The sequence below is a fragment of the Silene latifolia genome, chromosome 8 (genome assembly GCF_048544455.1).
Source record: "Silene latifolia isolate original U9 population chromosome 8, ASM4854445v1, whole genome shotgun sequence".
NCBI lineage: Eukaryota > Viridiplantae > Streptophyta > Magnoliopsida > Caryophyllales > Caryophyllaceae > Silene > Silene latifolia.
This window is the reverse complement of record NC_133533.1, coordinates 12419816-12446006: the sequence shown is the minus strand read 5'-3', so window position 1 is coordinate 12446006 and position 26191 is coordinate 12419816. Positions and strand designations below refer to the sequence as shown.

General features: G+C 37.1%; 2 protein-coding genes across 2 annotated transcripts; both read right to left on the bottom strand.

Annotated features, from left to right (window-relative positions):
* Positions 1-1554: 1554 nt before the first annotated feature.
* Positions 1555-4930, bottom strand: LOC141594703 (uncharacterized). The gene is made up of 4 exons (XM_074414704.1): positions 4642-4930; positions 4271-4560; positions 2894-4168; positions 1555-1773 (listed from the first exon to the last, which is right to left on the bottom strand). Exons 1-4 carry the CDS (start codon positions 4928-4930, stop codon positions 1555-1557), a joined length of 2073 nt encoding a protein of 690 aa, XP_074270805.1.
* Positions 4931-10658: 5728 nt separating this feature from the next.
* On the bottom strand, positions 10659-13522 carry LOC141596416 (F-box/LRR-repeat protein At1g55660-like). The gene is made up of 4 exons (XM_074416562.1): positions 13365-13522; positions 12085-13030; positions 11762-11920; positions 10659-11122 (listed from the first exon to the last, which is right to left on the bottom strand). The coding sequence occupies exons 2-4, from the start codon at positions 13009-13011 to the stop codon at positions 10856-10858; spliced, it is 1353 nt and encodes a 450-aa protein (XP_074272663.1). The 5' UTR covers positions 13012-13030; positions 13365-13522; the 3' UTR covers positions 10659-10855.
* Positions 13523-26191: the final 12669 nt, after the last annotated feature.

Sequence of the window (26191 nt, the reverse complement as noted above, 5' to 3'; positions counted from 1 at the left end):
TAGGAGCCTTCATTGTTGAGCCTCAAGAATAGTAGCGCTTCAAGAATTTTCCGTTGATTGGACCGACACGCACACCGTCTTCATCAACAATCTTATAAGCACCATTTGTGTAGAGCTCTTGTACCACATATGGACCATCCCACTTAGAGGTGAATTTGCCAACTGGTTTGTGAGAGGTAATGATTGGTCTTCATACTGCAAGGACGAGGTCTCCTACTTGAAAAGAACGAGGGCGCACCTTTTTGTTAAATGCGCGTGACAACCTTGCTTGATAGCACTGGAGTTTTTGTTGAGCTTCTAATCTTTTTTCATCGAGAGCCTCTAACTCTGCTAATCGCAATTTGTCATTTTCGTCATCCGTGAGTCCTTCTTGAATAGCGATGCGCAAGGAAGGGATCTGTAGCTCTAATGGCAACACGGCCTCCACTCCATACACCAATGGATACGGGGTTGCTTTAGTAGGTGTTTTGTATGTGGTAGGATATGCCCATAATGCTTCACCAATCCTTTCATGCCACTCTCGCTTTGATTTTGCTACTACTTTTCTCAACAAGTTGCAAAGGGTCTTGTTGAAGGATTCAGCCAAACCATTTGCAGAAGCATTGTACATGGATGACTTATAATGTTTAAACTTGAATTTTTCTCCCAGACTTGTCATCAGATGGTTGAAGAATTGTTTCCCATTGTCAGTTGTGATACGCTGAGGTACACCATATCTGTAGATGATCTGGGTTCGAATGAAGTCCACAACATTTTCTTTCTTCACTTCCCGTAGTGTGATGGCTTCTGCCCATTTTGAGAAGTAGTCAGTGGCGGCGAGGATATACTCGTGTCCATTTGAGGCCTTTGGAGTAAGAGGTCCCACAACATCAAGTCCCCAAGCTTCAAAGGGCCATGAAGAAACAGTGGAGTGCAACGGTTCTGGCGGTTGGTGTATGAAGTTTGCGTAGAACTGACAAGGTTCACATTTTTTTGCAAAGTCCATACAATCTTGCACCATGGTTGGCCAGTAATACCCCATTCTCTTTACACGATCATGAAGTTTAGGCCCAGATTGATGAGAACCACAAATTCCAGAATAAGCTTCATGCATTGCTTCAACAGCTTCGTCCTTGTTTAGACACCTCAACCATTGGCCTGAGAAAGAACGTCTGTAGAGCGTCCCTTTATAGTGAATAAACTTTGGAGCACGTCGACGTATCTCAACCTTGTGTCTGGGATCATCAGGTAATTTTTGGTGGTCCATGAAATCAATGATAGGTTGACGCCAATCATCTTCATCAGCTGTGTAGACGCATATCATGTTGGTTGTGTCTACATTTTCTTCTCCTTCAAGCAAAGATATCGCCCAGTGATTTGCAAATCGGGACTTGCATAGACTCTTCTCGCCCCAAAGTGCCAAAGTGGTGCAAGATTAGCAAGTGCGTCAGCCAACTTATTGGCACTCCTTGGTACATGACCAACATGGATGTCGTCAAGTTGATTCAGCAGTTGTAATGCCCGTTGATGGTAGGGAATCAAGTCTTCCTTTTTCACTTCATATTCACCAAGGACTTAGTTGACCACTAACTCTGAGTCTCCGTAGATGTCCATATCCCTGACACCTATTTCAATCGCCATTTGAAGGCCGAGTATAAGAGCTTGGTATTCTGCCATATTATTCGTGCACAACTGAGTAAGTGTAAAGGCATATGGCATGAGATGATTTTGTGGAGTTACAAACACAACTCCAGCTCCAGCTCCATCTTGCCTTGCAGCGCCATCAAAGTACATCTGCCATGGAGGTAGAACGTCCACGTAAAAATTTCTTCTCCTGGGAGGTCATCTGAAATTTCCCCACTGGTGGCCTTTGGATGATCAAAGCAAAGAAGTCGGCGATAGCTTGACCTTTCACAGCCTTTTGAGGCACGAACACCAAGTCATACTGCTTAAGCAACATTGCCCATTTCGTAAGTCTTCCAGACAAGACTGGTCTTGAGAGTATGTACTTGATTGGATCAGCTTTTGAGACCACATGTATGGTATGCGCCTGCATGTAGTGCCTCAACTTCTGGATGGCGAACACCAAAGCAAGAAATATCTTCTCTATGGGCGCGTAATTCAACTCAGCTCCAACCAAGGTACGACTCAGGTAGTAGAGTGCTCTCTCCTTGCGGTCTTCAATTTCTTGAGCACACATTGCCCCCAGTGAGCGTTCTTGTGCTGCAATGTAGAGGACAAGTGGTCTTCCTGGAATTGGTGCCCTCAGCACTGGCGCACTGGCCAAGTACTTCTTGATGCTATCAAAAGCATTTTTGCATTTTTCATCCCATTGAAATGGAGCATCCTTTTTTATGAGGTGGTTGAACGGCTGGCAACGCCCGGCTAAGTTAGAGATGAACCTTCGGATGTATGCCAAACGTCCTTGCAATCCGCGCAACTCTTTCAATGTCTTTGGTTCCGGCATTTCGTTGATAGCTTTGATTTTTGTTTGGTCAATTTCAATGCCTCTATGCCTGACCACAAAACCTAATAACTTCCCAGATGTGACTCCAAATGCGCAGTTGAGTGGATTCATCTTGAGTTGACATTTTCTAAGTCTTTCAAAGACGGTTCGAAGGTCTTTGATATGGTCTTCTCTTTTCTTTAATTCGACAACCACGTCATCAACATAACACTCTATTGTTTTATGCAGCATGTCATCGAAAATCTTTTGCATTGCGCGTTGATACGTAGCGCCAGCATTCTTCAATCCAAACGGCATGACCGTGTAGCAGAAGATCCCTTTTGGGGTTCGAAAACCTGTTGCTTCTTGATCTTCAGGTGCCATATGTATTTGATTGTAACCAGCAGTACAATCCATGAATGAGAGGGCTTCATGACCAATGGTTGCGTCAATCATCAACTCTGTGACTGGCAAAGGGAAGTCATCCTTCGGGCATGCATCATTAAGGTCTCTGAAGTCGACACATATGCGCAATTGTCCATTCTTTTTTCTGACTGGGACAATGTTTGCTATCCAGGTAGAATATTTGACTTCTCGAATGAAACCTGCTTCAATGAGTTTGTTGACTTGCTTTTCAATTTCAGGTACAAGCTCCGGCCTGAAACGACGTTGAGGTTGCTTTTTGGGATTGGTGCCTTTCTTGATTTCTAGACGATGAACTGCAATTTTTGGGCCGAGTCCAGGCATCTCTTTATAGCTCCAAGCGAAGACATCCTGGTACTCGACCAACAACTTGTAGTACTCCTCTTCTTCTTCCTTAGTCAGCAGAGCACTAACATAAACGGGGTGAGGATCTTCAGTAGTTCCCAAGTTGAGTTCCTTGAGTTCATCCACAATCGATTGCCCCCCGTCTTCAAGTGTTTCAGGGGCCTCATCGGCCTCAACTTCTTCATTCTCGTCAGGTATCTCTTCTAATGTGATGTGATATGACGACGTTGCAACTTCTAAATCTCGTGGCTTCTTTACACCAGAAGGACGTGAAGATGAAGGAATAGGCTCAACATTTTTTGACTGGCCTGTGAGAACTAGTACTCGCCTCCTTACCTTAAGTGGCTCATGCTGGATGATATCCACTACTTGCATACGCTTCATACGAGATGGTATTGTGTTTCTCAAGTCATCACTTATTCTTACTTCTTCTTCATTTTGATTTGCAGAAATTGAGAGAGGACGACCCTCTTCAATATTCTTCTTGGGAGCCCCTAGTCGACTGAAGACTGTTTTTGATGGATCGCCCAAGCGTTCATGTATTGCGCCCTTCTTGTTTGTGCGCAGCGAAGGTGGTGATATTTTGACTTCACTTTCACCTTGATTGCCAAGCGTAGCAAAGACAGAAATGTGTTTGGTTGAAGCACTTGGCCTCCCCAGCCTTGTAAATATGGAAGGACGACCCTTCTCTACAGGTGGACTTATTCGATCGAAGACTGAAGATGGATGCATCTTTTCCTCTCCTTCTTCATTTTCTTTGACCTCTTCTACTGTGATGTGATGAGAAGACGCAGTAGCTTCTTTTCTACGAGCACAAATCTTCACAGGCGCAGGAGACTCATATCTGAGCCTGGCCCTGGTCACCATGAAGCTCTCATCTAGCTTGAACACTTCATGTTGCGTTTTGTTGAGACCGTATGGCTCGACTTCTATAACTTTGTCGAGATGAGTCGGATTTGTAAAGTCATATCCAGCCTTCGCAAGTAGCTTGTAAGCATTGGAATCAAATATCCCCTTGTTTTCCTCACTTTATGATTGACTGGATGAACAGACAAAACCATTCGGAGGAGGTCTCACAATTTTCGATTGAGATGAACTTGGTAGAGGTGTAACGACTTTGGCCACCCATTCCTGCTTGAACACCAGACTTGACTTTTTATCCTTAGACTCTGTCTTTGGTGTTAGACACTCTGCAAAAGGACTCTCCCCATCCTTGCGGCGAGACTTCGGGATGTAGCGCAGTACTGGTGGTGTAGTTTCTTGCGTCGTCTCTTGCTTCTTGGGTGATGCAACAGGAGTACTTGTTTTGCTGGCCTTGTCTACCTCTTTCTTAACATCATTTTCTTTAGCAGGACTTGCATCTTTATCTTCTTTGATGATGTTCTTTTCCCGCTTACCTCATTTTTCGGTTGAAGAGATGGTGGTTGGCATGAACTCACTGGAAGTACCATTCTCTTCAAAGAATTTTGCATCAGCGAAGAAAGAGTCGACCTTAGAGAAAGGTTTGGCGTCTCCGTCTATTTTCCTTTCGCCACCACGATAATATTTCAAGCATTGATGGAGGGTTGAGGCGACAACTCCATTCTCGTGCTTCCAAGGTCGTCCCAGCAATAGTTTGAACGATGTCTTGCCATCCATGACATGGAATAATGTGTCGGAAGAAAGATCACCCATGGTAAGGTTCACACGGATCATGCCAACCACGCGCTCCCCATTCAAGTTGAAACCATGAATCATTGTTCGACTACTGGAGGGTTAATCCATCGTGATCCCTAATTCTTTCATAGTGGCTTTTGGCATGATATTGACTCCTGAGCCTCCATCTATTAAGATGCGCTTGAACTTTTGCCCCCGGATGTACCCGGACACATAAAGTGGCCTGTTGTGAGGTTTGGATCCAAGAAGTAAATCCTCATCTGAAAAACTCAAGGCTGCGTTGCAGGAGACACATCCAGTTGATTGCTCATGAGGCTCAATTTTTTCTTTCATCTAACCCGCATACAACTCTGGCTTCTCAAGTCCTTGAATTATCAGCTGACGCTTCTCTTTAGGTAGATGAAAGATTTGCTTCCATCCCATGTTTGTAGGAAGGGCGTCAAGAGCAGCCACTATTTCGTTCTCCTTTTCAGAATGCAACTGTTGTGGCAATACCGCATCATCTGGGCCTCCTTCCTCTATCTTCTTTTTATCATCACCACCTTCCGTAGCTGAGACGGTGCACACGGTAACCTTGTTTAAGAAGTCTTGTGGGAAGAATTCTTTTAAGGTGACGGGACTCGATGGTTCTTGCTCAAGTATATCGATAGGCAAGACATGTGGTTTGACCACTGTTTTGAACTTTCTCTTTCCCTTCGTCTTGCGAGGTTTCATCTTCTTTGATTGTTTTCTTCGACGATGAACAGGTTGCGTTGTCTGCCTTGTTTGTTTCTTTGACTTCTTGCGCGTAACCAAAGTCCAACCTTCATCGTCATCTTCATGCTTCTTTTCCTCATTCTTATCCTGAGGAGGTAGTCTTTCTTCCAATGACATTGGAGGTAGTGACGACAATGACCCTTGGATCCGTAATGCCACATGCTCAAAACTCCCGAACTGCAACATATACACACACTGTCCTTGTCGTATAATTGGCTCGTCAGGTTGCTCCAAGACTACAGTAGTTTGATTTGTGGTTACTATGTCATCCAAGTCAAGAATGATCTTCCCTTCCTTGGAGAGCTGCATGATCTTCTCCTTGAGTGTTATACACTTTTCAATAGGGTGACTCACCAGCCTGTGATAACGACAGTAGTTGGGATCGTTTGTCTTGTTTGCTTGCTCAGGGCTCTTGGACTCTAGCAATTGTATAACCTTTTTTTGTAAGAGGTCATCGAGCATTCAGACAAGTCAGAATCCGGGAATGGGTATTTCTTAGCCTGCAACTCTTTCAATGTAGGCATGTCTCGTTGGTAGTTATAAGAGAATGATTCTTTCTTCTTTTCATACTTAGGCTTTGACGAGATTTTCACAGGTGCACTGCTGGTTTTGACGACCATTGTCTCCTTTGTCGATGACTTGACGCCCTTGTCAGTTTTCTTGAACTCTTTCTTTTCACTTGGCGCCTTGGAAGAAGTTGGTCAAGCACTACCATGTTCTTTGATTGTGATCTCCATGTCATGGGCGCGGGTAGCCAGGTCTTTGAAGCTCTTTGGCATGATCCCTTTCAGGATGTAAAGAATGTCTCATTTCATCCCGTTGACGAACATTTCAACTGCTGACGCTTCACTTAAGCGATCCTTGCATTCCAGACTCAGCGCACGCCACATGTTGATGTAATCGACGACAGGCTCATCTTGCCATTGAGTTGTCTTTGTCAATTCGCTCATGCTGACGACACGCCTGGGTCTTTGTAGAATCGTTGAGGAATTCATCTTCCATGTGACCCCAGTGTCAATTGACTCGAGTCCAGATCGTGTACCGGTCGAACGCGATCCCTTTGAGCGAACGAACGAACTGCTTCACCAAACGTTCACCTTCTGTTCCAGCATTGTTGCATGTCTCGACGAAGTGGGCGATGTGTTGCTTTGGGTTCCCCTTCCCGTCGAACTGTTGAAATTTTGGAGGCTGATAACCAGATAGCATGCGCAGACTGTTAATCCTCTTAGTGTAAGGCTTGATGTAGCGTCCACTACTTGTCGAACTATCATCCAACTGACACTTGATCGTCTTGGCTATTAACTCCTGCAGATTCTCTTCAGTGAAGTTGATGATCTCATTGTTTGGCTTTTCCGTATCCTCGCCAACTTCTCTATCGCTATCAACATCTCTATCGGTGTCACCATGCTCGCTCTCAGCCTTCCTGTCACGGAGTGCCGCCACCTCTTTTTGGAGCTCATCAATTTTTTGTTCTTTTCTTCATTCTCCTTCATCATCTTCTCATGGAGTTCATTCATTTTATGCATTCGATCCTCAAGAGTATCCCCACTTATCACCATGACTGAATTGACGCTAGGAGTTGATGTTTCTTTCTTCTTTGGCGACGCCTTGGATTTGCAGGGGAAGCCTTTTTGTCAGCCTTAACACTTCTACCCTCCTCGCGTGAAGGAGATAAGGCAGCCAAAAGTGCTGTAGCGGCAGCAGCTATGGAGGCGACAGAGAACTTGAGTGGCCTAGTTGGGACGTGTGCAGAGCGAGTGGCGGCGGCAGATTGACAAAGCAGCCTTCTTCGCCATTCCTCTTGTGGAGATGCCAACCGGCGTAGCGGGGAGGTAACAAAGAATGGGGGTACCCTGCAGGATATCTGCGTAGGTCTTCTTGGATGGACTGGAGGAGGTGCTTTGCTTGGTAGACATCTTCTTGTTTTGGTAGACTTGAATAAAACAGCAGTAGAGATGAGAGGTAGAGATTTTCACGTTGGGTTCACCAAAATTTGTAACAGCAAATTTTGTATCGCAAAATAAATGTAATACAAAATAGGAAACAAATGAATTTTTATTAATATCAGAAAGTTTATGTGTACAATCTCTAATGTATCCTCCGATTCTAAATGACGTAGTAGATCACTTAAACGCTGTCTGTAGTAGAGGCGTGAACGTTGTATTTGAATGACACCTGTAGAGGTTGTTTGCACTCTGTAAGAGGTGTCGATTTGTATTCTTGAGAGGGTCACTGCGACTTGTTCTCTCTTGAATGTTGTAGCTTGAACTTGAATTTCTTGGGCAGGCGGCACAGTTTTGGTGTGCTTGTTGACTGCTTGCAGAGGTGTCTTGCAGAGGGAATTTATAGAGGTTTTGTGTCTTCTTTTCTCTGAATTTTATGATTATGATTTCTCTAACTTTGAAATGAATGGGAATAGCTCTATTTATAGAGTTTCAATTCACCTTGGTGGACTTTGGCATTCACAGGCCCATTTATGGGTTTATTAGTGAATTTGGTCCAAATTTGATCTTTTTTCGGGTCTAATGATCCGGATAACCCATTTTGTAATCCGAGTCGATCCGTATTTCATTTAGTCGGGGCAAATTAATTAAATTGAGCTAAAATTTAATATTAACTCAGATTCAATTGATTTATTTTATTTATTCGGTACATTAATAAATTTTCCGTGCCTGCATAGATATAACTACTTCTCAAAATATTACAGTCATATGTGTCTTATTAGCAATCTCATCCGCTTGAACCACCTCATGAGCAACGATATTGACACATACAAAAGCTTCCAACACCTTTGTCCATGTCATTTGGGAGATGTGAAAAAAAAGTTCGACGTTGCATTTTGTGGTCATCCATCTAAGAAGGCGGAACTGCAATGTTAGAAAAACAGTAAAAATATTAGTGAAACAGAAAAGATTTCTACGAACAACAATAATTTGAGTAATGCCTTTGGTTGGATATATTTTTCTACGAATATATAACAAACTAATTACATGTCCAGCCATACTACTTTAAATAACGACAATAATAATGTAAAGATTACTACCATCAAACATAACCAGGTGGTTCATATACTACATCATACACCACCCATTCTATCCACTATCACACCCAAAATAACAATAATTCCAATATAAATAATAACATAATCACCACAAGAAATCTACATAATCACCAACAAACATAATCAACAAATTTATAACCACTAAGGATACATGATTCTGAAATTGGCGACATAAAACTAATTATGAATACAATAAGAAGGTAACACTTCGGGTTTTGAAGACATGTTTAAGCAAAATGACTACATATTATATTGATCTAATTTCATAACTAACATTGGAGACATGATGAGGAAATATGAAAACATGTATGAATTCAAACAAACTAAGGGTCACAAAACTAATGGTTACATTATCATGACAATAGGATACATCAATTTGTTTGTGAAACGAATTAGGTTATTGCTCATACTTTGAAGACATTTTCAACCAAATTGGTATCATTTTAAACTCTTTAAAATTACATAAAAAAGTCATAACCAATAATGGATACATAATTAGGAAAACTGGATACAAAGTTGTCCTTATGAATTCAAAAAGGTAAAAATGGATTTTATGAACTCGTTAAAAATAATGGTTACATTATTCTGAAAAACGGAGTCATCAATTTGATTTTCAAACAAAAACAGTCACAATTTGTATGTTCCAAAGATTTTCAACCAAATTGGTAATATAATCAACACTTGTATATTTTTAGACAAAATCAGTCAGCAATAATAAAGACATGATATGGAAAATTGGTCACAAATCAAGGTTAACTGATCACAAATTAAAGTTAAAAAAAAAAACAGATTTGTCTTCTCTTACCCTATCACGCCGTCTTCCATAGCTTTTGCTTCAATGACACATCTTCGACACTTGCCTTCGACACTTGCATGTGATGTTTGAGTTTTTTTAGAGGTGATTTCTTTACCATTATTTTTTTTCATTTATGTTGATGAATATGATTTTTTAGAGGAGTTTTGGGTCTAGATTATTGGGCAAAAATTAATCTTTTGTTGATGAATTTTTATCGAGTTTTATTTTTTGATGAATTTCAGAGAGTGAAGAGAGAGAAATGAAAGGGGAGAGAGAGAAGAGAGAAATGAAAGAGGGAGATGTGATGGAGGGGTGTGTGGCAGGATAAAGAATTAAGAATGCAAAATGGAACAGTGTGGTCACTTCAATAGCATTGCATGTACTATAATGAGCCGTAAGTCTACAATAGCATTAAATGCCAACTGTCAACCCATTTGCTTATTATTCGGCCCATATTTACAATTTGGTATCAAAATGATCCGTCTTATTAATAAGACGGATATGCTTGGTCTTAAGTAAGACTAATTGATTGAACTGCTTTGTACGGAGTATTAGTTTTGTGAGAAACGAAGCCTATGAGTTTTGAGTATTCATCTCAAAATCAGGTGCCACAGTTTAATATCGGTCATTGAAAATTGGGATTTTTGATTTTTCTGTACCATGTGATTTGTCATTTTGTCCATGATACCCCTCTTTTTAAGAATGTGTATATGGTACCCCTGAGGTTCACTATTTGTCTTAATGGTACCCTTGTTGGGTTATACACGTTAAATTAGGAGTAACGGAGTTTGATTAAGGCAAACTAAATTTGGCGGGAAAATTACTTTCTTAACAAATATTGAACCCCATGGACAAAGTGATAAACTACAAGGGTATCATGGAAAAAAACCGTTACTTTTTAATAAAGTTGTTAAGAAAGTAATTTTCTCGCCAAATTTAATTTGGTCTTAATCGAACCCCGTTACTCTTAATTTAACGTGCATAGCCAACAAGGGTACCATTAACACATATATTGAACCTTAGGGCTACAATATACACATTCTTTAAAAGAGGGATCCATGGACAAAATGACAAACCACAGAAGTACCACGGGAAAAATCCGTTGAAAATTTGCACAATATAAACAACAGATATACTCTACAATTCAATCGCATTATCACTGCCAGAATGTAATACCACAAGCAGACATACGGAGATAGTTGCTTTGAAAATTGAGGGCAAGGATAGCTCACTTCCTTTCCATTAGATTTCAGAAAACCAAAAGCTCGTTTAATATTAAGAGATACACTTCTCATAATCAGAAAGTCTTACACGGACTACATAATTAAAACTTACCCATGTTGTCGTTTACTAGAGATCTCCTCTTCTTTTTTTTGGGAACATACTATACTTGTCAAGCAAAGATTACCTTGGCGGTCGACGTCCTAGGGAAGCTCGACACATGCTTAACAAATTCAAGCTCATCTGTTTCCTTTAATCGACATATAGAAACAATTACCAATTTTTCCAAGACAGCCGCGCTTTTGAGCAAGAATTCTATTAGTTGAAGCTGACTCTTCCAAGATTTCCCATAGCCATGTAGAGTGATGGTTTTGAGTTGTGGCGTCACACAAGGGGAAGAAAGTTCGATATTTAGCAAATCAGCAGTAGCTTTGAAATCCTGATATTATATATGAGAAAAGACTAACCATGAATAATTGAACAATTGCAGGCAAATGAAATAATGAATCAACTCAAAGTAGGGGTGGGCATAATCCGGTCCGGACCGGAAAAATGGATTGGTCCAGACCGGAATCTAGTGGACCGGAAACGGAATTAAAAATTCCGGACCGGACCGGAATTTCCGGAATTATAGTTATTTGCAATTTTTCTTAAAATTATATTTTCAATCCGGTCCGATCCGGTCCAATGGACCGAAATTTGTGAAAGTGGCCATGTAATGACAAATTCCGGTCCGGACCGGTCTTGGACCGGAATTTTTCAGGGCAGGTCCCACATCGGAATTTTTGTAATCCGGTCCGGTCTCGATCCATGATTTTTGTCGATTCCGATTCCGGTCCGGTGCCCAACCAGCCCTATCTCAAAGTAGAGTGACAGTCTTACACGAGTTCAAATAAATCGCAGGAAATCCTAATTTTATATAGCAAAAAAGACTAACTATTAATTTAAGTAGGCAAATTCTCGCACATTCTTATTAGAAATGATTTGAGATAAAGTTATCATTTGACATGTGTGACGGACCATTTTAATTTCAATTACGAAGTGTTGACTATAATGAGTTCGTAATAAAGACACATACCTCTGTGGTGTGTATAATGAGTTCTTCCAAGTGTTTTAAACTTCTCATCAGATGATACATGCCTAAGAGGCAGCTTCCACAGAAGTCATCCAATTCCAGAACTACCCGCTTCCATCTACTTTGTAGAAGCTCCAACTTTTGTATTATACGAAGGAAATGCTGAATGGAAGGAAATCGACAATAGTAATCTCAATAGATTATTAATCAAGGATTCAAGGCTGAATAACAGTAAGTCTTCTGATAAGCAGTCATGAAAGATTGATAGAAAGCACTATAATTCAAAGTATAAATACCACAATGCTCTCTAGTTCCAGAGAACATACCTTAGAAGTATTACATGACAGTCGAAAAACTTCAATACCTTCAAACTTTTCCAACATTTGATTTAATGCAAGTACATCATCTTCATTCATGAAGCACCTTTCATATTTGATGTAGATATCACGAACAGATGAAACATCAATTATGTCTATTCGCCAATCAACAAATTTCAAATTCAAACTTTTAAGGTTTGGGGAATTAAGCGAGAACCTAGAACCACCATAGCTACGAGCAAGATATAATTTCTCAATTTTTGGAGCACTAAAACTTAGCTTCTTCATCCATATTGGATATTTAATAAGCAAGTCTTGTAAAGAAGGGCATCCAGATATAAACCTTCGGAAGTTTTCATCAGTCAGAGTAACATATTTAAGTGACAACTTCTTTAAAGATCCCAACTTGACTTGAAATTCTCCCTTGAATCCACAAGAATGGAGATGAAGCGTAACAAGAAATTGACTAGTGAACATATTAGGCAAGATCGAACTACACCCAAGTTGATATTCGGAGTTATCAGATAATCTGATTTCCTTGACTTGTCTATCCAATGCAAACCTCAACCATTCTTTTATATCATCACCAGCCTTGTTCCTTTCGTCCTGATAATTGAATGCTATACTAAGATGAAAACTATGAATCGAGAGATTTTGTTGACGCATCAGCGCATTTCGGACGAAACAACAAAACCACCTAATACGTTTGACATTACTTTTGCAATTACAAAAGTTATCAATATAATCATCATAGTCAAAGTTAAGAGTATGAATCAAGGTCCAAAGGTTTCCGAAACGACGAAGTAAAACAGTTCTAACAGCATCAACAGTAGGCAGACATGAAAGAATGCGCACAATTACATCATCTGGTAATTCACTAAACCTGTCTCGGCCATTCTTCGACGAACATATACGCTTTTGAGGCCTTAATTCCATGGTTCTCAAGTGTGATTACCTAATAACAAATTCAAATTAAAAACTTGCTTCAGTTATAAGACGACCACTCGCCTCATAATAAACAAAGGTTATACTCCCTCCGTCCCGGTCATTTGTTTGCCTTTGGTTTTGGCACAAAGACCAAGGAGAGAGGAGGGGACAATTCACTCAACCTGAAGATTAGGGTTTCCTAAGAATCGGAGGGAGTAATTCCTAAAAATCGGAGGGAGTAATAAAATAGCAGGATCGTAACTACTGTGAACAATTAATTATTAATTGTTGGAGAAACAATTAGTAAATGCATGAATCAAATATCAAAATTGAGCAGAAGGAAGAAGGAAAACAAAATTTACCTGATGAAGACTAGGGTTTCCTTATATGCTAGTTCTTAGTCCTGGACGACATTGTTGCTGGCAAATGCAAACAAAGGTTATAAAGAGTACACAGAAATGGAGGGGAGAGAGAGAGAGAGTGTGAGAGAGGGGAGAGTAGGAAAAGGGTGAAAACGGTGGTTGGAGGCTTGAATCTGACCCGAAACTCAAATTCAAATTCAATCTAAAGGTGATTGTGGGCTGGGCATGGGCCGTCAAAGAAAACAAAAACGGCTTATTTGTGTGGGATGGGCTGGGTCGGGCAAGTATGTGGGCCTATAAAATAAGCTCAAACCCGACCCTTGGGAGATAAATCGGGCTTTGGGCTAAGAGGGCTTTTTGGGCCCAAAAAATTCACTTATCCAAAAAATCAATCCCCCCTACTACTAAGAGAATAAAATTCTCTTAGTATTTTCCCGCCCAAGTGTTTTTCCACTTTGATGGGTCTGCCTTATGGATTGTAGTAAACAGCACAAAACACGTTCTGAGTTGAACCCTCGACTTAAACTAATTGATTTACATTGATTTGGCATCATTACTAAAATTCTATTCTTGGAATCTTATACATGGAAATAAATTATGCTTTGACTTTTCTAATTATACAATCCTATATGGAAACAAACTATATTTTGCCCCACAAATTATGAATATACTAACAATATTATTTCGAAAATCTCAAATCACAATATCTCGAATCACAATAAATTACCCCCAATATACAATATCTCATATCAATTCATCAGAGATAAAATCCGAAAAAATAACATCATATCATTTACCCCTAATATATTATGCAATCTTTACAACATATCAATCCCCCTTACTACTAAGGGTCTGCCTGGATTGCCAAGAATGAGGGTGAATAAGTTGGGGGGGAATAATTATGGTCTTATTTTACAAGTTTGGATATAGGATAAATATTCAGGAGGAGTAATTATTTCCCTCAAGAGAGGGTAATACATTACCCACCCACCCCCCTGGGTAAACATTACTAGGGTAAAAAAAAAAAAAAAGGAACGACGCTCTCCTGCTTTTTCATCAGGTTTGACATATCCTTCCTGTTTCTTCTAATTTCATCTGTTTTCACTTCCGTAATTGATGATTTCTTACATATTTTGGTCGAATAATTGACTAAATACTTTATAGTTGCTGGTGGATTTTCGTTTTTCATCAATCAAATTTGATTCATCAAAGTTTTGTGGGTAATTATTCAATTAGATAAATGAATATTGTTTGTTTGTTGTTGAATGGTTCTATTGAACATGAAGATGCGTGTAATTATTCATAGTAGTTGTCATGTTCATGGCAATTGGTTTGCACCACAGTGATGCGTGTAATTTTTTTTTTTTTCACTTAATTTCTAGTAACCTGATGAACTATGAAGTTGTTTCCATTATTCTTGTATAATTGTTGTTCACCAATATAATGCTTGATTATTAGTTGATGTGTACAACTTGCTTGTATGATTTGCGTAAATTATCAATAATGTCATGTTGAGTTTGTTTACTCGATCTTGTATGCAGTTATGGCACGTCGATTATTGTCCCGAAAGGAAAAAACTATTGTTGGGCTTATTTGGTACATTAGGATGAGAGACATGATATTCATATGTTTTTGCTATTATATGATATCTATATTAGAAAACATGAAAGTACCTCGCAAAAAAAATGTTCACTCGGCCAAGCGAACATTGATACAAGGAATTGCAAACTTGAATGGGTTCCTTACTTCTGATAGTGCTTGTATAGATCAACTAAGAATGGATAAATTTACTTTTGATGTATTATGTGAACTTATTCGTTCACATGGTCTCTTAAACGAGTCAAAAAATATGTTCCTCGAAGAGAGAGTAGCTATATTTTTAAATATATTAGCACATGATCAGAAGCAAATGATGCTTGTTAGACGCTTGAAAAGGTCGAAAGAAACTGTAAGTAGAAACTTTCGTCAAATTTTGAGAGCAGTTTTACGTCTATATCAATATTTGATAAAGACTCCACAACCTGTTCAAGAGGATTGCAATGATACGAGGTGGAAATGGTTTAAGGTATAATTTAGTTTAATGTAAGTGAGTTTTGAAAATTTTGATATAATAGATCTTTACTAAAGAAAGTTTTATAATAGAATTGCTTAGGAGCCTTAGACGGGACTCATATCATGCTAAAAGTTCCGGTTCATGAAAAACCAAAGTATCGTACAAGAAAGGGATTTATAGCTACAAATGTTCTAGCAGCTTGTACCAAAGATATGCAATTTACTTATATTTTACCGGGGTGGGAAGGTTCGGCCGCCGATGGTAGAGTTCTCCAAGATGCGGTTAGTAGAAGACATCCATTTAAAGTTCCTCGGGGTGAGGATTTTTTCCTATTTTTACTTTCTTAGTCTTTAATTGTATGAGAGAGACAGAATTATTAAATCTTTCCTTAATTTATATATTGGTAGGATACTATTATCTTGTAGATGCTGGGTTTACAAATGGTGAAGGCTTTCTTGCTCCATATAGGGGACAAAGATATCATCTCAATGAATGGAAAGATGGTCGTCAGCCAAACAACCATATGGAGTTTTTTAATATGAAGCATTCATCGGCAAGAAATGTAATTGAGAGGTGTTTTGGGTTATTGAAAATGCGTTGGGCAATACTTAGGAACAGTAGTTTTTATTCTGCTGAGACACACACTGATATAATAAGCGCGTGTGCTCTTCTTCATAATCTCATTCGTCGAGAAATGAGTTTTGATCCAATGGAACCTCTCTTAGATACGGAATTTGGTAGACAATTTATGGATAATTCTCAAAACTATATCAATATTATTGATACATCTGGATCTTGGACGGAATGGCGAGACAAATTAGGTCGTGAAATGTATGATAGTTGGCGACAACGTAGACCTTTTAGGCATGTTGATCACAATGCTTGATGGTTTTGTGCTTCTGGTTTTGTGCTTATTATTATAGCTTGTAATCTTTTCGAATTATTATGATCCGTTATTTGTGATTGAAATAACAAATTTATATTTTTGTTCATCTATATCCTACTGTTTTAACATTTTTGTAATAATGTCTCTTAAAAAATGTGTATAAGTAGAACCAAAGACAATGATGAAAAAAGTAAGGCATCTTGAAAAAATTAGTCCAAGAAGATGGACACTAGAAGAAGATACCTTGTTGGTAAACTTGTTACTATCTTTGCATGTGGACGGTAAATGGAAAGTCAAGGTGGATTCAAATCGGTTATCTTGTACATTTGGAGAAGTTAATTTTCGACAAAATGCCCAAGTGGACTCAAAGCAACCAATATTGATTCAAGGTTAGGTTATCTTAAGAAACGATTTAATGCACTCTTGGAGATTAAGCATAAGGGGAGCGGGTTTGGATGGGATGATGGTTTGAAGATGGTAACGGGTGATCGCAAGCTATTTGATGAATGGTGTAAGGTATTGCTTCACTCTTATATTCATTTTTATGCTAGGTTTGTTTTTAAGAATTGTACTTGTAGGGAAATATCCGTAAAATTCTCTTATAATTAAGGATTATAACGCAAATTTAACATGTGAATAAAGGTCATAAACGAAAAACAAGAGAAAAACGATAAAGAACAAGAATCAACCTCGGGTCCTTGTGCAATTCGGCCTAATGAACAGAAATCAATATAGATTTCCTCCTAATCGTTGCACCCAAGACCGTCTGAGACTATGCCCCTTGTGCTAGAAATTACTCTCTAATTGCCTTGCAATATTGAGAGAGTTTTTGTGAGGTTTTCGATGTGAGATCTAGGTTTCAGAGAGAATGCCTCCAAAAACCTAATTTTTTTGCAAATGAATGAATTAGGTCAAAAAGGAGAGAAGCTCACCTTTTTGTTCCTCTTTGGTTCGGCCGTGAGGTTCATTAAGGAGGGAGTGGGCTTTCCACTTTCTCCTTATTTTAACTCGTGGTCCGACTCAAAATGCTAAAATGTATATGACGGGTTTTTAATTATAAATCGTCATCCGTCATCGGATATTAAAACATCGACTAGTAACATGAATTAGTCGATATATTAGTACATGTCCGATAATGACAATATTGTATAATTAATTAAGTTCAATATACATTAATTAAATATTGGGATACATTTTCCCCCTGTATTAAACTCCCTAGTAATGGTTACACTAGAATATTTACCCCTGGAAATATTACAAGGATTCCAGGCAAGCCCTAAGAGAATAAAACTCTAGGTAGTTGTCGCGCCTAAATTGCATAAGCCTCATATGAGCCTATTTATTTTGATATTAAATCATTGGGAATGGGAATGAGAATGGATAACAGCCCACTAAATTGTAGTTAAACGTACATCCCACTATATTATGATAATATAGGGTATTATTATATAATCTCCATAATTACGCACTAAAATTATTATGCAATTATCTCCATAATTATCATCCTTCATCAGTTAATACATATTTGATCCGATGATATAAATCTCACGAAATTTATGCCTTTAGTGAATATAATATTTATATTTTGAATAAAGTTGACAAAGTAATTCAAGTAAAATTCATTAATTTATTCGGATTAAAAGTGTTGACTTTCCTATTTTATTTATTTCAATAGTAAAATTTTATCAATATGATCCCCAAGAAACTGAAAATGAGTTGAAACTAATACTCTAAATGCAAACATATCTAGCAATTACGTTTAAAAGTTACCGTTCTGTAGCATGGGGTCTATACTAGTTAACCTAATACGTTTAACTAGTTCTTTAAAAATATACTTTAAAAACAAGAGTTGATCTTAATGCTAATTAAAGAGTCCATCTTATGGATGTAAAGTCAGGAATTCGATTCTCATTAGGGTTATTTAATGAAAATATTCTAAACTATTAAGGTCATTCTTAAAATACTCTATACTTTGAATTAACTAGGAATACTAACAACTATTCAACTAATACATCCCCTCCCTTCTAACAGAATCACACTTTAAGATCTTCATCTTCTTCCCCCAACATTGTCGATGAATACCTGCAAATTTATCCTCATATATGAATTCTCAATCTCTCTTCTCTTTTTTATTCTCATATACCGCCTCTCTTCTTTTCAAATTAAGAGTCTAATTAATATGGTTGTCGCCTTTAGCTAATAAGTACCTTTAATTAAGAGTCTAATTAGTAAATCCCCCTTAAACTAAAAGAATAAGAGATTCTCAAGTTTTCCCGCCTAAATGAGTTGCTCTATATTGGACTTTGGACTTCATTATATCCTATCTTTGACTAGGCCATACTGATTTATTTCATACAATCAATAATTCTATGACATTTTAAAAGAGGATAATAATTTTTCAACTTGCATTCCCCTTTATTTACTACTAAGAGAATAAAATTTAGTTGGCTAAATAAGGAAACAAAACTCTATTTTTATTAAATTATTATCTTTTAGTTAAGATATAATCTTTAATCATTATAAATTTTTTTTATTTAAATTATAATCTTTTAATTTTAAAAAAAAACACAAAACTGGTATAAATCTAAAATTCGTATATGAAAAACCGAAAAATTTGATATTATTAGTTTCGCATAATTTTTTTTTTACCAAGTACGAGTATTTAGTTCATATAAAAAATTATGAACTTATATTATTAATTTCTTGACAAAAAAAATTTAAAATTATTTGAGATAATTTATTAATTGAAATCATTAGTTTTGTGATGAAAAATTTCATTAAAATATACATTTCATGAATTTACATAATTCTAAATATGAAAAATTAATAATACATCAATTTTAAATCTTAAATAATACATTATAAAGTAAATAAAAGATCTATGAATACCGCGCATGTATGCGCGGGATCCATACTAGTTTCTATAAATTGCTTAACTGTTCATCAACTTTGGGTCTTTTAGTGGAATTTGTCCACCAGTGTTTAGTATGGAGGATGGAGTTACATAAACAATAATGTCCAACATTTTATTGCAATTCAGGGAGCTTGTTTGCTTGGGATTTCTTTGTTATGTTCATAGATTTTCAAAGAAAATAAAAATTACAATTTTATCGTCAAACCTTTATTTGATTGCTCCAATTCCTCTTTTCCTTTCCGTACCCCTTATTCATTTTTTGGCTCATGATGCTGATGCAAGTGATCTTCATTTTCATACTTCTTGTTCTCCATTTCTCTGGTATTAATTTTAAAATAGTTTTTGCTTAGAAAACTCAATCCGGGTGATACGAATTGCGTGGAAGCGGTTTAACAGAAAACGAACAATAATGAGATAAGGATATTTGCTTCGAAATCTGTCTTGAAATCGAAACAATGGGATATTTGCGCGATCTAGATCTATAGATCGAACAATGGTGAACCATAATCAAGACCTATTGATTATAACTCGGGTTAATGCTTAAAAACGCGTCAAACAATAACAATTTTTTGGAACGAACTCGTCGAACCGAGGTTTACAATTGTAAACGAAAAACTCATTGTTTTTGTTCAATAACTCAATCTGTGTTTGAAACGTAGCACACCCTATACCTTATATAGGCTTACAATCATCTAACCCTAGTACCTTTAGGAGATATTATTCTTGTACAATAAGAAAACTAACTTTAGGAAAGAAATAACAGAAAGCAGAAATAAGTAACCTTCCTAAAAATTAGTAATAATCTAACTAGGAAATAAACTAGTCCTAATGGTTTATGGAAAACTTTTATTTTGTATCATACTCCCTTTCTTCAAAAGAATCGTCCCGATTCTTAGACCCATGGAATCCACCGGGATCGAATACAATCCTAGCAAATTCAGATGCAAAATTGACTAAGAATATGAAGTTATTCGTGAAAATCATTGCTCCCCTTTTTAGCTCGCCGTCTTCAATGCAGCCTTCAAGCTTATCCATCTTTTCCCATATGAGCTCGTGCCTTCCACCCCACCACCCTTCTTGCACGAGATCAAGCTTTAATATTTTTGAATCACCTATGTCAATTACATGAATCCGGTTCATAAAATAATTATGCCCATCAGCATTACCAAATAATTTTCCATTGATGCACTTATTAACTAGATCTTGTTCTTGAAAAATAACATCACCAATAACCTCAATTGTCTCCTCATCATTATAATCATCAAAAATAGGAGGCAATTTCGAATCAAACTTAACCTTCTCCTCATGGAACCTTTCAAACGAGAACACCGCCAACATAATTTTTTTTCTCTCCCGGATGAACAGTACACATGAATAGTAAAAACGTCTTTTTTTTTTGGTGTTATGCCTTGAGTAGCAAGTTACTAGAATGATGCTCCTTGGATCAAAACCGATTAACCCTCAAACTACCTGCTTGAGTTTAACCCTTGAACTCCAATCACAATCAGAAATTCAATTAATAACTTGGGTTTGACACGCCTAGGACCGTCTAGATTTAGGAAAATTAAGAGCCGAAGCTCTGATACCACTTATGATACGAAAATTGCGCGGAAGCAGTTTAACAGAAAATGAACAATAATGAGATAAGGATATTTGATTCGAAATCTGTCTTGAAATCGAAACAATGAGATATTTGCGCGATCTAGACCTATAGATCGAACAATGGTGAACTATAATCAAGACCTATTGATTATAACTTGGGTTAATGCTTGAAAATGCCTCAAACAATAACAGTTTTGGAACGAACTCGTCGAACCGAGGTTTACAACTGTAAACGAAAAACTCACTGTTTTTATTCAATACCTCAATCTGTGTTTAAAATGTAGCACACCCTATGCCTTATATAGGCTTACAATCATCTAACCCTAGTACCTTTAGGAGATATTATTCTTGTACAATAAGAAAACTCACTTTAGGAAAGAAATAACAGAAAGCAGAAATAAGTAAACTTCCTAAAAATTAGTAATAATCTAACTAGGAAATAAACTAGTCTTAATAGTTAATGGAAAACTTTTATTTTGTATCACCGGGAAAAAACGCATACGGACATCCAAAGTTGACGAAGATAATGAAACAGATACTCCATATCATTTTTCGTAAGAGGATGAAAATGTTCCGAGGGAACATAATAGAGACATTGAATCAAAATAAGGGAAAGATGAATCTGAAGAGACAACCTCAAAGAGTTTGTCCAAGTCGTATAAAGAAAGGAAGAAGAAAAGGTATAAGGGGTTGGTGAAGCTAAAAAAGGAAGTATGACTAAAAAATAATTAGTAAAAAAATTTTTAAGCAAGGGCAACCGGTAAAACAGGTAACCCTTCCACTTGTTCTATTCTGTAGGAAGGGATGTATAAGTTGGTAGTATTGTAAGTTAATTTAATATATGGAGTATTTTGAAAAGGACCCTAATAGTTCAGATTATTTCCGTTAAATAACCCTTCTCATTAATGTAAAATATAGTCTTGTTAAAGGTGATCTGTAAACACCACTTTAACTCCCCGAAGAGGTTGGTCGGGCGTGGGCATAAGGATGTCGTTTTTGAGAGTTATTGCAAATCAGTGGTGGAAGCTCTTCAAAAACAAGTTCAGGGACGCAGTGAATTTTTCTTGGTCCTTGATGAGATTAGTTCGGTTTGTATGAGTTTTAATTCCGTTTTGTGGTCTTTTGTTAGTAGAAAGTCTAATAGGGTGGCTCATGAGCTTGCTCATTGTTATTTGATGGGTTCCTTTGAGCGCTTTTCACCTGCTTCTCTAGCTATTTACAGGAGAAAAGATTAACCGTTAATTTAAGGAGGCAAATGAATTATTCAAAAATAGATTCGCACATTTTTAGATCAAACGATCTTAAGATAAATTAACAGCTTGACATGTAAGGTAGGGCGTATTACAAGACAATCTTATTGAAAAATTGATTAGTATTCTTCCAAGTGTTTTGGACTTCTAAATTCTAATAAAATGATAAAAGTCCAAGAGGCAGCTATCACAAAAGTCCTGCAATTCCAGTGTAGGCGGTATGACTAGTACGAAAATAATGAATAGTAAATCTTACAGAATATAGGAGTGATTATGTCGTGGCGTGATGAGCATCACTGCCCTAAAGTTGAATTTGCCCCGCTCGATACACACGGCCTCTTGGCAACCAACCCCCAGGGTTACACGACGTCCGAGTCTAAGGTGTACGACAAAGACTCAGATTGAGAATTACTAACAGAACGTTGCCAAAATCAGCTATGAATATCAGAAAATATTTAGAGAGAATATAAGATAGAATGGATGTTGTTGTGTGTAGAAAAAGGTATAAACATGGAGTATTTATAGGAATAGAAGGAAGGGTCTAGAGACGTATTAAATATCGTCTTGTAAATTGTATCTTGGAAGACCGCACAATTAGCATGGAGAAGGCAACACTCAGTTTAGAAGACTGAGTAATCCGTATGGAAAAACCGCAATAGTCAGCATAGAAGACTGAACTATCAAACTTGGAAATTGTGCAAAAACCACATAAAATTCTAACACTTCCAACAATCCCAACAATTATACTAATGTGGGATAATAAGAGCTTCTTTTGAAGCAATAATTCCAACAATCCCCCACATGATTCAAAAGAAGAAGAAGAGATATAGCTGATTAAGGCAACGGAACGCAAGTCTTAAGATGACAATGTTCCTGAGGAATTGAATTGTCACCCAGTGCATACAATTACCTGCTACAGCCGTATCGAGTTGCTCTCGGCATTGGACTCTCCACGGTGGTTTGTAACAGATAACTGCGCACAAACCTGCATTCGAATCTGTGTTCGTCCTCGCGAAATGTCATAAAAGGTGCCCCTCACATGCCTGGGATCTCGTGAACGCTCTAGAGGTCCTAAAGCCTAAGAACCTCATAGGGGGTAGGGCATTTCCCCCACATTCACATAGGTAAGTCCATCAGGTTTGACTGTCACAAACCACCCTTAAAAAAGGACTATGGACTTATTAAGAGCTTAGCTCAGCCTTCCTCACATGACAGAAATAGCACAATATATAGAAAGAATACTACATCACTTTTAAAAATAGGAATGGTAGTAGTATTACAATATGAGATCCTCGTGACTTCGTTTGACCCATTGAACTTGGTAAACCCAAGTGGGGGAGCCCCATCACGATTCACTCCCAATAGGCTTTAAACCCATTCCTCGTGGTGCCACCTACACCAACATCTACCTTGGCCATTGGTAGGAGGATCTCAATACCTTCTTCACAATTTACGTACTTGCTATCATGATATCACATTATTGTGTAAGGGATCTTAATATCCACTTACAATTCACAATCTTTGTGAATCCATTATCCGATCAGATTATCCATCACTCTTGATAATCTGTCAAAAAACCTGATGCTCCAAATTATGATGCATGACAATTAATGGAGTCAAAATATTCCCACAAAGGAATACAACCACTTAGCCATTCAGCTTTTATCCTGCAAATTCTTCACAATATATTCATACTCCATTACATATTAAACAAAACAATTATGCATCTATGACTTGCATGATATAGCATCATAAAAGACACCGTTTTCCAAAGTCAAATTAATATCATAATTATTCGACATTCAATTAAATTGCACTCATTCCCAAAGATACAATCGTTTTCATAGATTAGCTTACAAAACCATGGTGTCTATCACCTATAACAACAATATAAGCTATATCATATCTCTCATAACGCACACAAACATCATATATATGAATGAATGTAACAACCTTTCACCAAATTCATTTTGTCATGTATAAACTCAAGAATACATCTTAAATAACCCAAATATTAGTGTTCCAATTATCACCAATAACTTTCGTTAAAGAAACATCGCAAAATCAAACCAAATAAATATAGATCATGCGTTTTTTTTTTTTACCTTTTCTTGGTTTGTTATAAGCATTTAAACCAAATAAAAAGTAATTACTCCAACATGTATTATCAAACAACCATTCATAGATTATCAACCAATCCCATGTCATTGTCATTATAACCACTTCCATAACTAAAACACAATTATTTTCCGACAAAGTTAAGGGTAGGCTTACCTTCACTAGACGCCCCCACAATCCACAACTTACTCAAAGCATTGTCTTAAACAGACACCATCGACAAAATTTTAAGCTTCAAGGCTAACATTCAAGATGACATAAGACGATGAACAAAAAATTACCCTTTCTGAAACATGTCACTAGAGACCAACATTGTCATATAGTAAATTATTAACATCGTAAACCAAGATGTCAAATAATTCATTGTCATAACCAACTATACATAACATAAATTATTTGAGATCCAATTTTGTATCGCACAAAACCATACAATATTTTCCTTTAACACGCTCCATATATCTCCAAGTATATCACATATATACATTTTTCACAACTTAGAAAGGATAGACAAAACTTTTACAAAGTTTACTCAATAAAAGGTACAACATTAACCTACTTCCCCCACATGTTGTCACAATGTACATGAAAGACAACACAACTCAAGTATATCTCATAGTCTCATACATATATTCATATCGACACATTTCGATTTTGATACATATCTCTCAATGCAACAACAAACAATTTAAATATAACGCAAATGCTTCTTAACTCAAAATATCATTGTGTCAAACAAAATGTCAAACTCAATCAAATAAATTAAGCAGCTGAAATTATGACAAAAAGTTTATAGACAAAACAACACATTTCATATATATACTTTAATAAGTGTGTTTGTAATTTCGTTTAATCTTGAGTTCTTAATGGGTATAAATACAAACAAAACCACATTCATCGTTAATAATTTCATCATACCTTTCACCTAAGGAATTCACCCGTATACATGGCTAGTTACATGACGAAAACACGCACCATTAAACTAATCATGTATCAAAAGGTAGGTCAAAAGGCAAATACATATTACGTCACAAGGTAATTATCGAGCTCGAAACTCATGTAATAGACTTAATTAATTTAAACCCCTTTCTCAAAATTATCCAACCCAACGTGATGAACTTTCAAGTCTTTATATTCAATCCAACATAGATGACATCAATTTAGAAATTATGCCAGTAGTGCCGAAATGAACTGCAGAGACTCGGGAAAAAAAAAAAAAAAAAAAGGATGTACTACAGAATACTAATGCAGTTGAAGATCATACCAGACTGTCCGGCTTTAATTACAAACTAACAATGCTTTCGTAGTACAATTTTACAAACATTTCCAGTTGAAGAGAAACGCATCAAAAAAAAGGAAAAAAAATCATAGGTCAAAGACAGTAAGGAATCTGTTATATAATAATCCTCATAACTAATAAACTTGAGTGCACATAATTCCTCATGATTAGCCCTAATGTTTTGCAGGCATATAATATACTCCATTAAAAAAAAAAAAAATTGTTTGAGAAAATTGCTTTCAGACTTTCAATATATATACGATCAATTTGTTGCTATAAAAAATGGAACAAAAAAAAGTATATCGCTATTGATTGTCGTAACAAAAAGTAACATATTCGATTTTTGGTGACGAATCAATAGAAACGGACATAGCCATATCGCCTTAAATAATTTTTATATTTTTTTTTTTTTTTTTCCAAATTCAACTTTAGACTGTAGGCGGTATGACTAGTACGAAAATAATGAATAGTAAATCTTACAGAATATAGGAGTGATTATGTCGTGGCGTGATGAGCATCACTGCCCTAAAGTTGAATTTGCCCCGCTCGATACACACAGCCTCTTGGCAACCAACCCCCAGGGTTACACGACGTCCGAGTCTAAGGTGTACGACAAAGACTCAGATTGAGAATTACTAACAGAACGTTGCCAAAATCAGCTATGAATATCAGAAAATATTTAGAGAGAATATAAGATAGAATGGATGTTGTTGTGTGTAGAAAAAGGT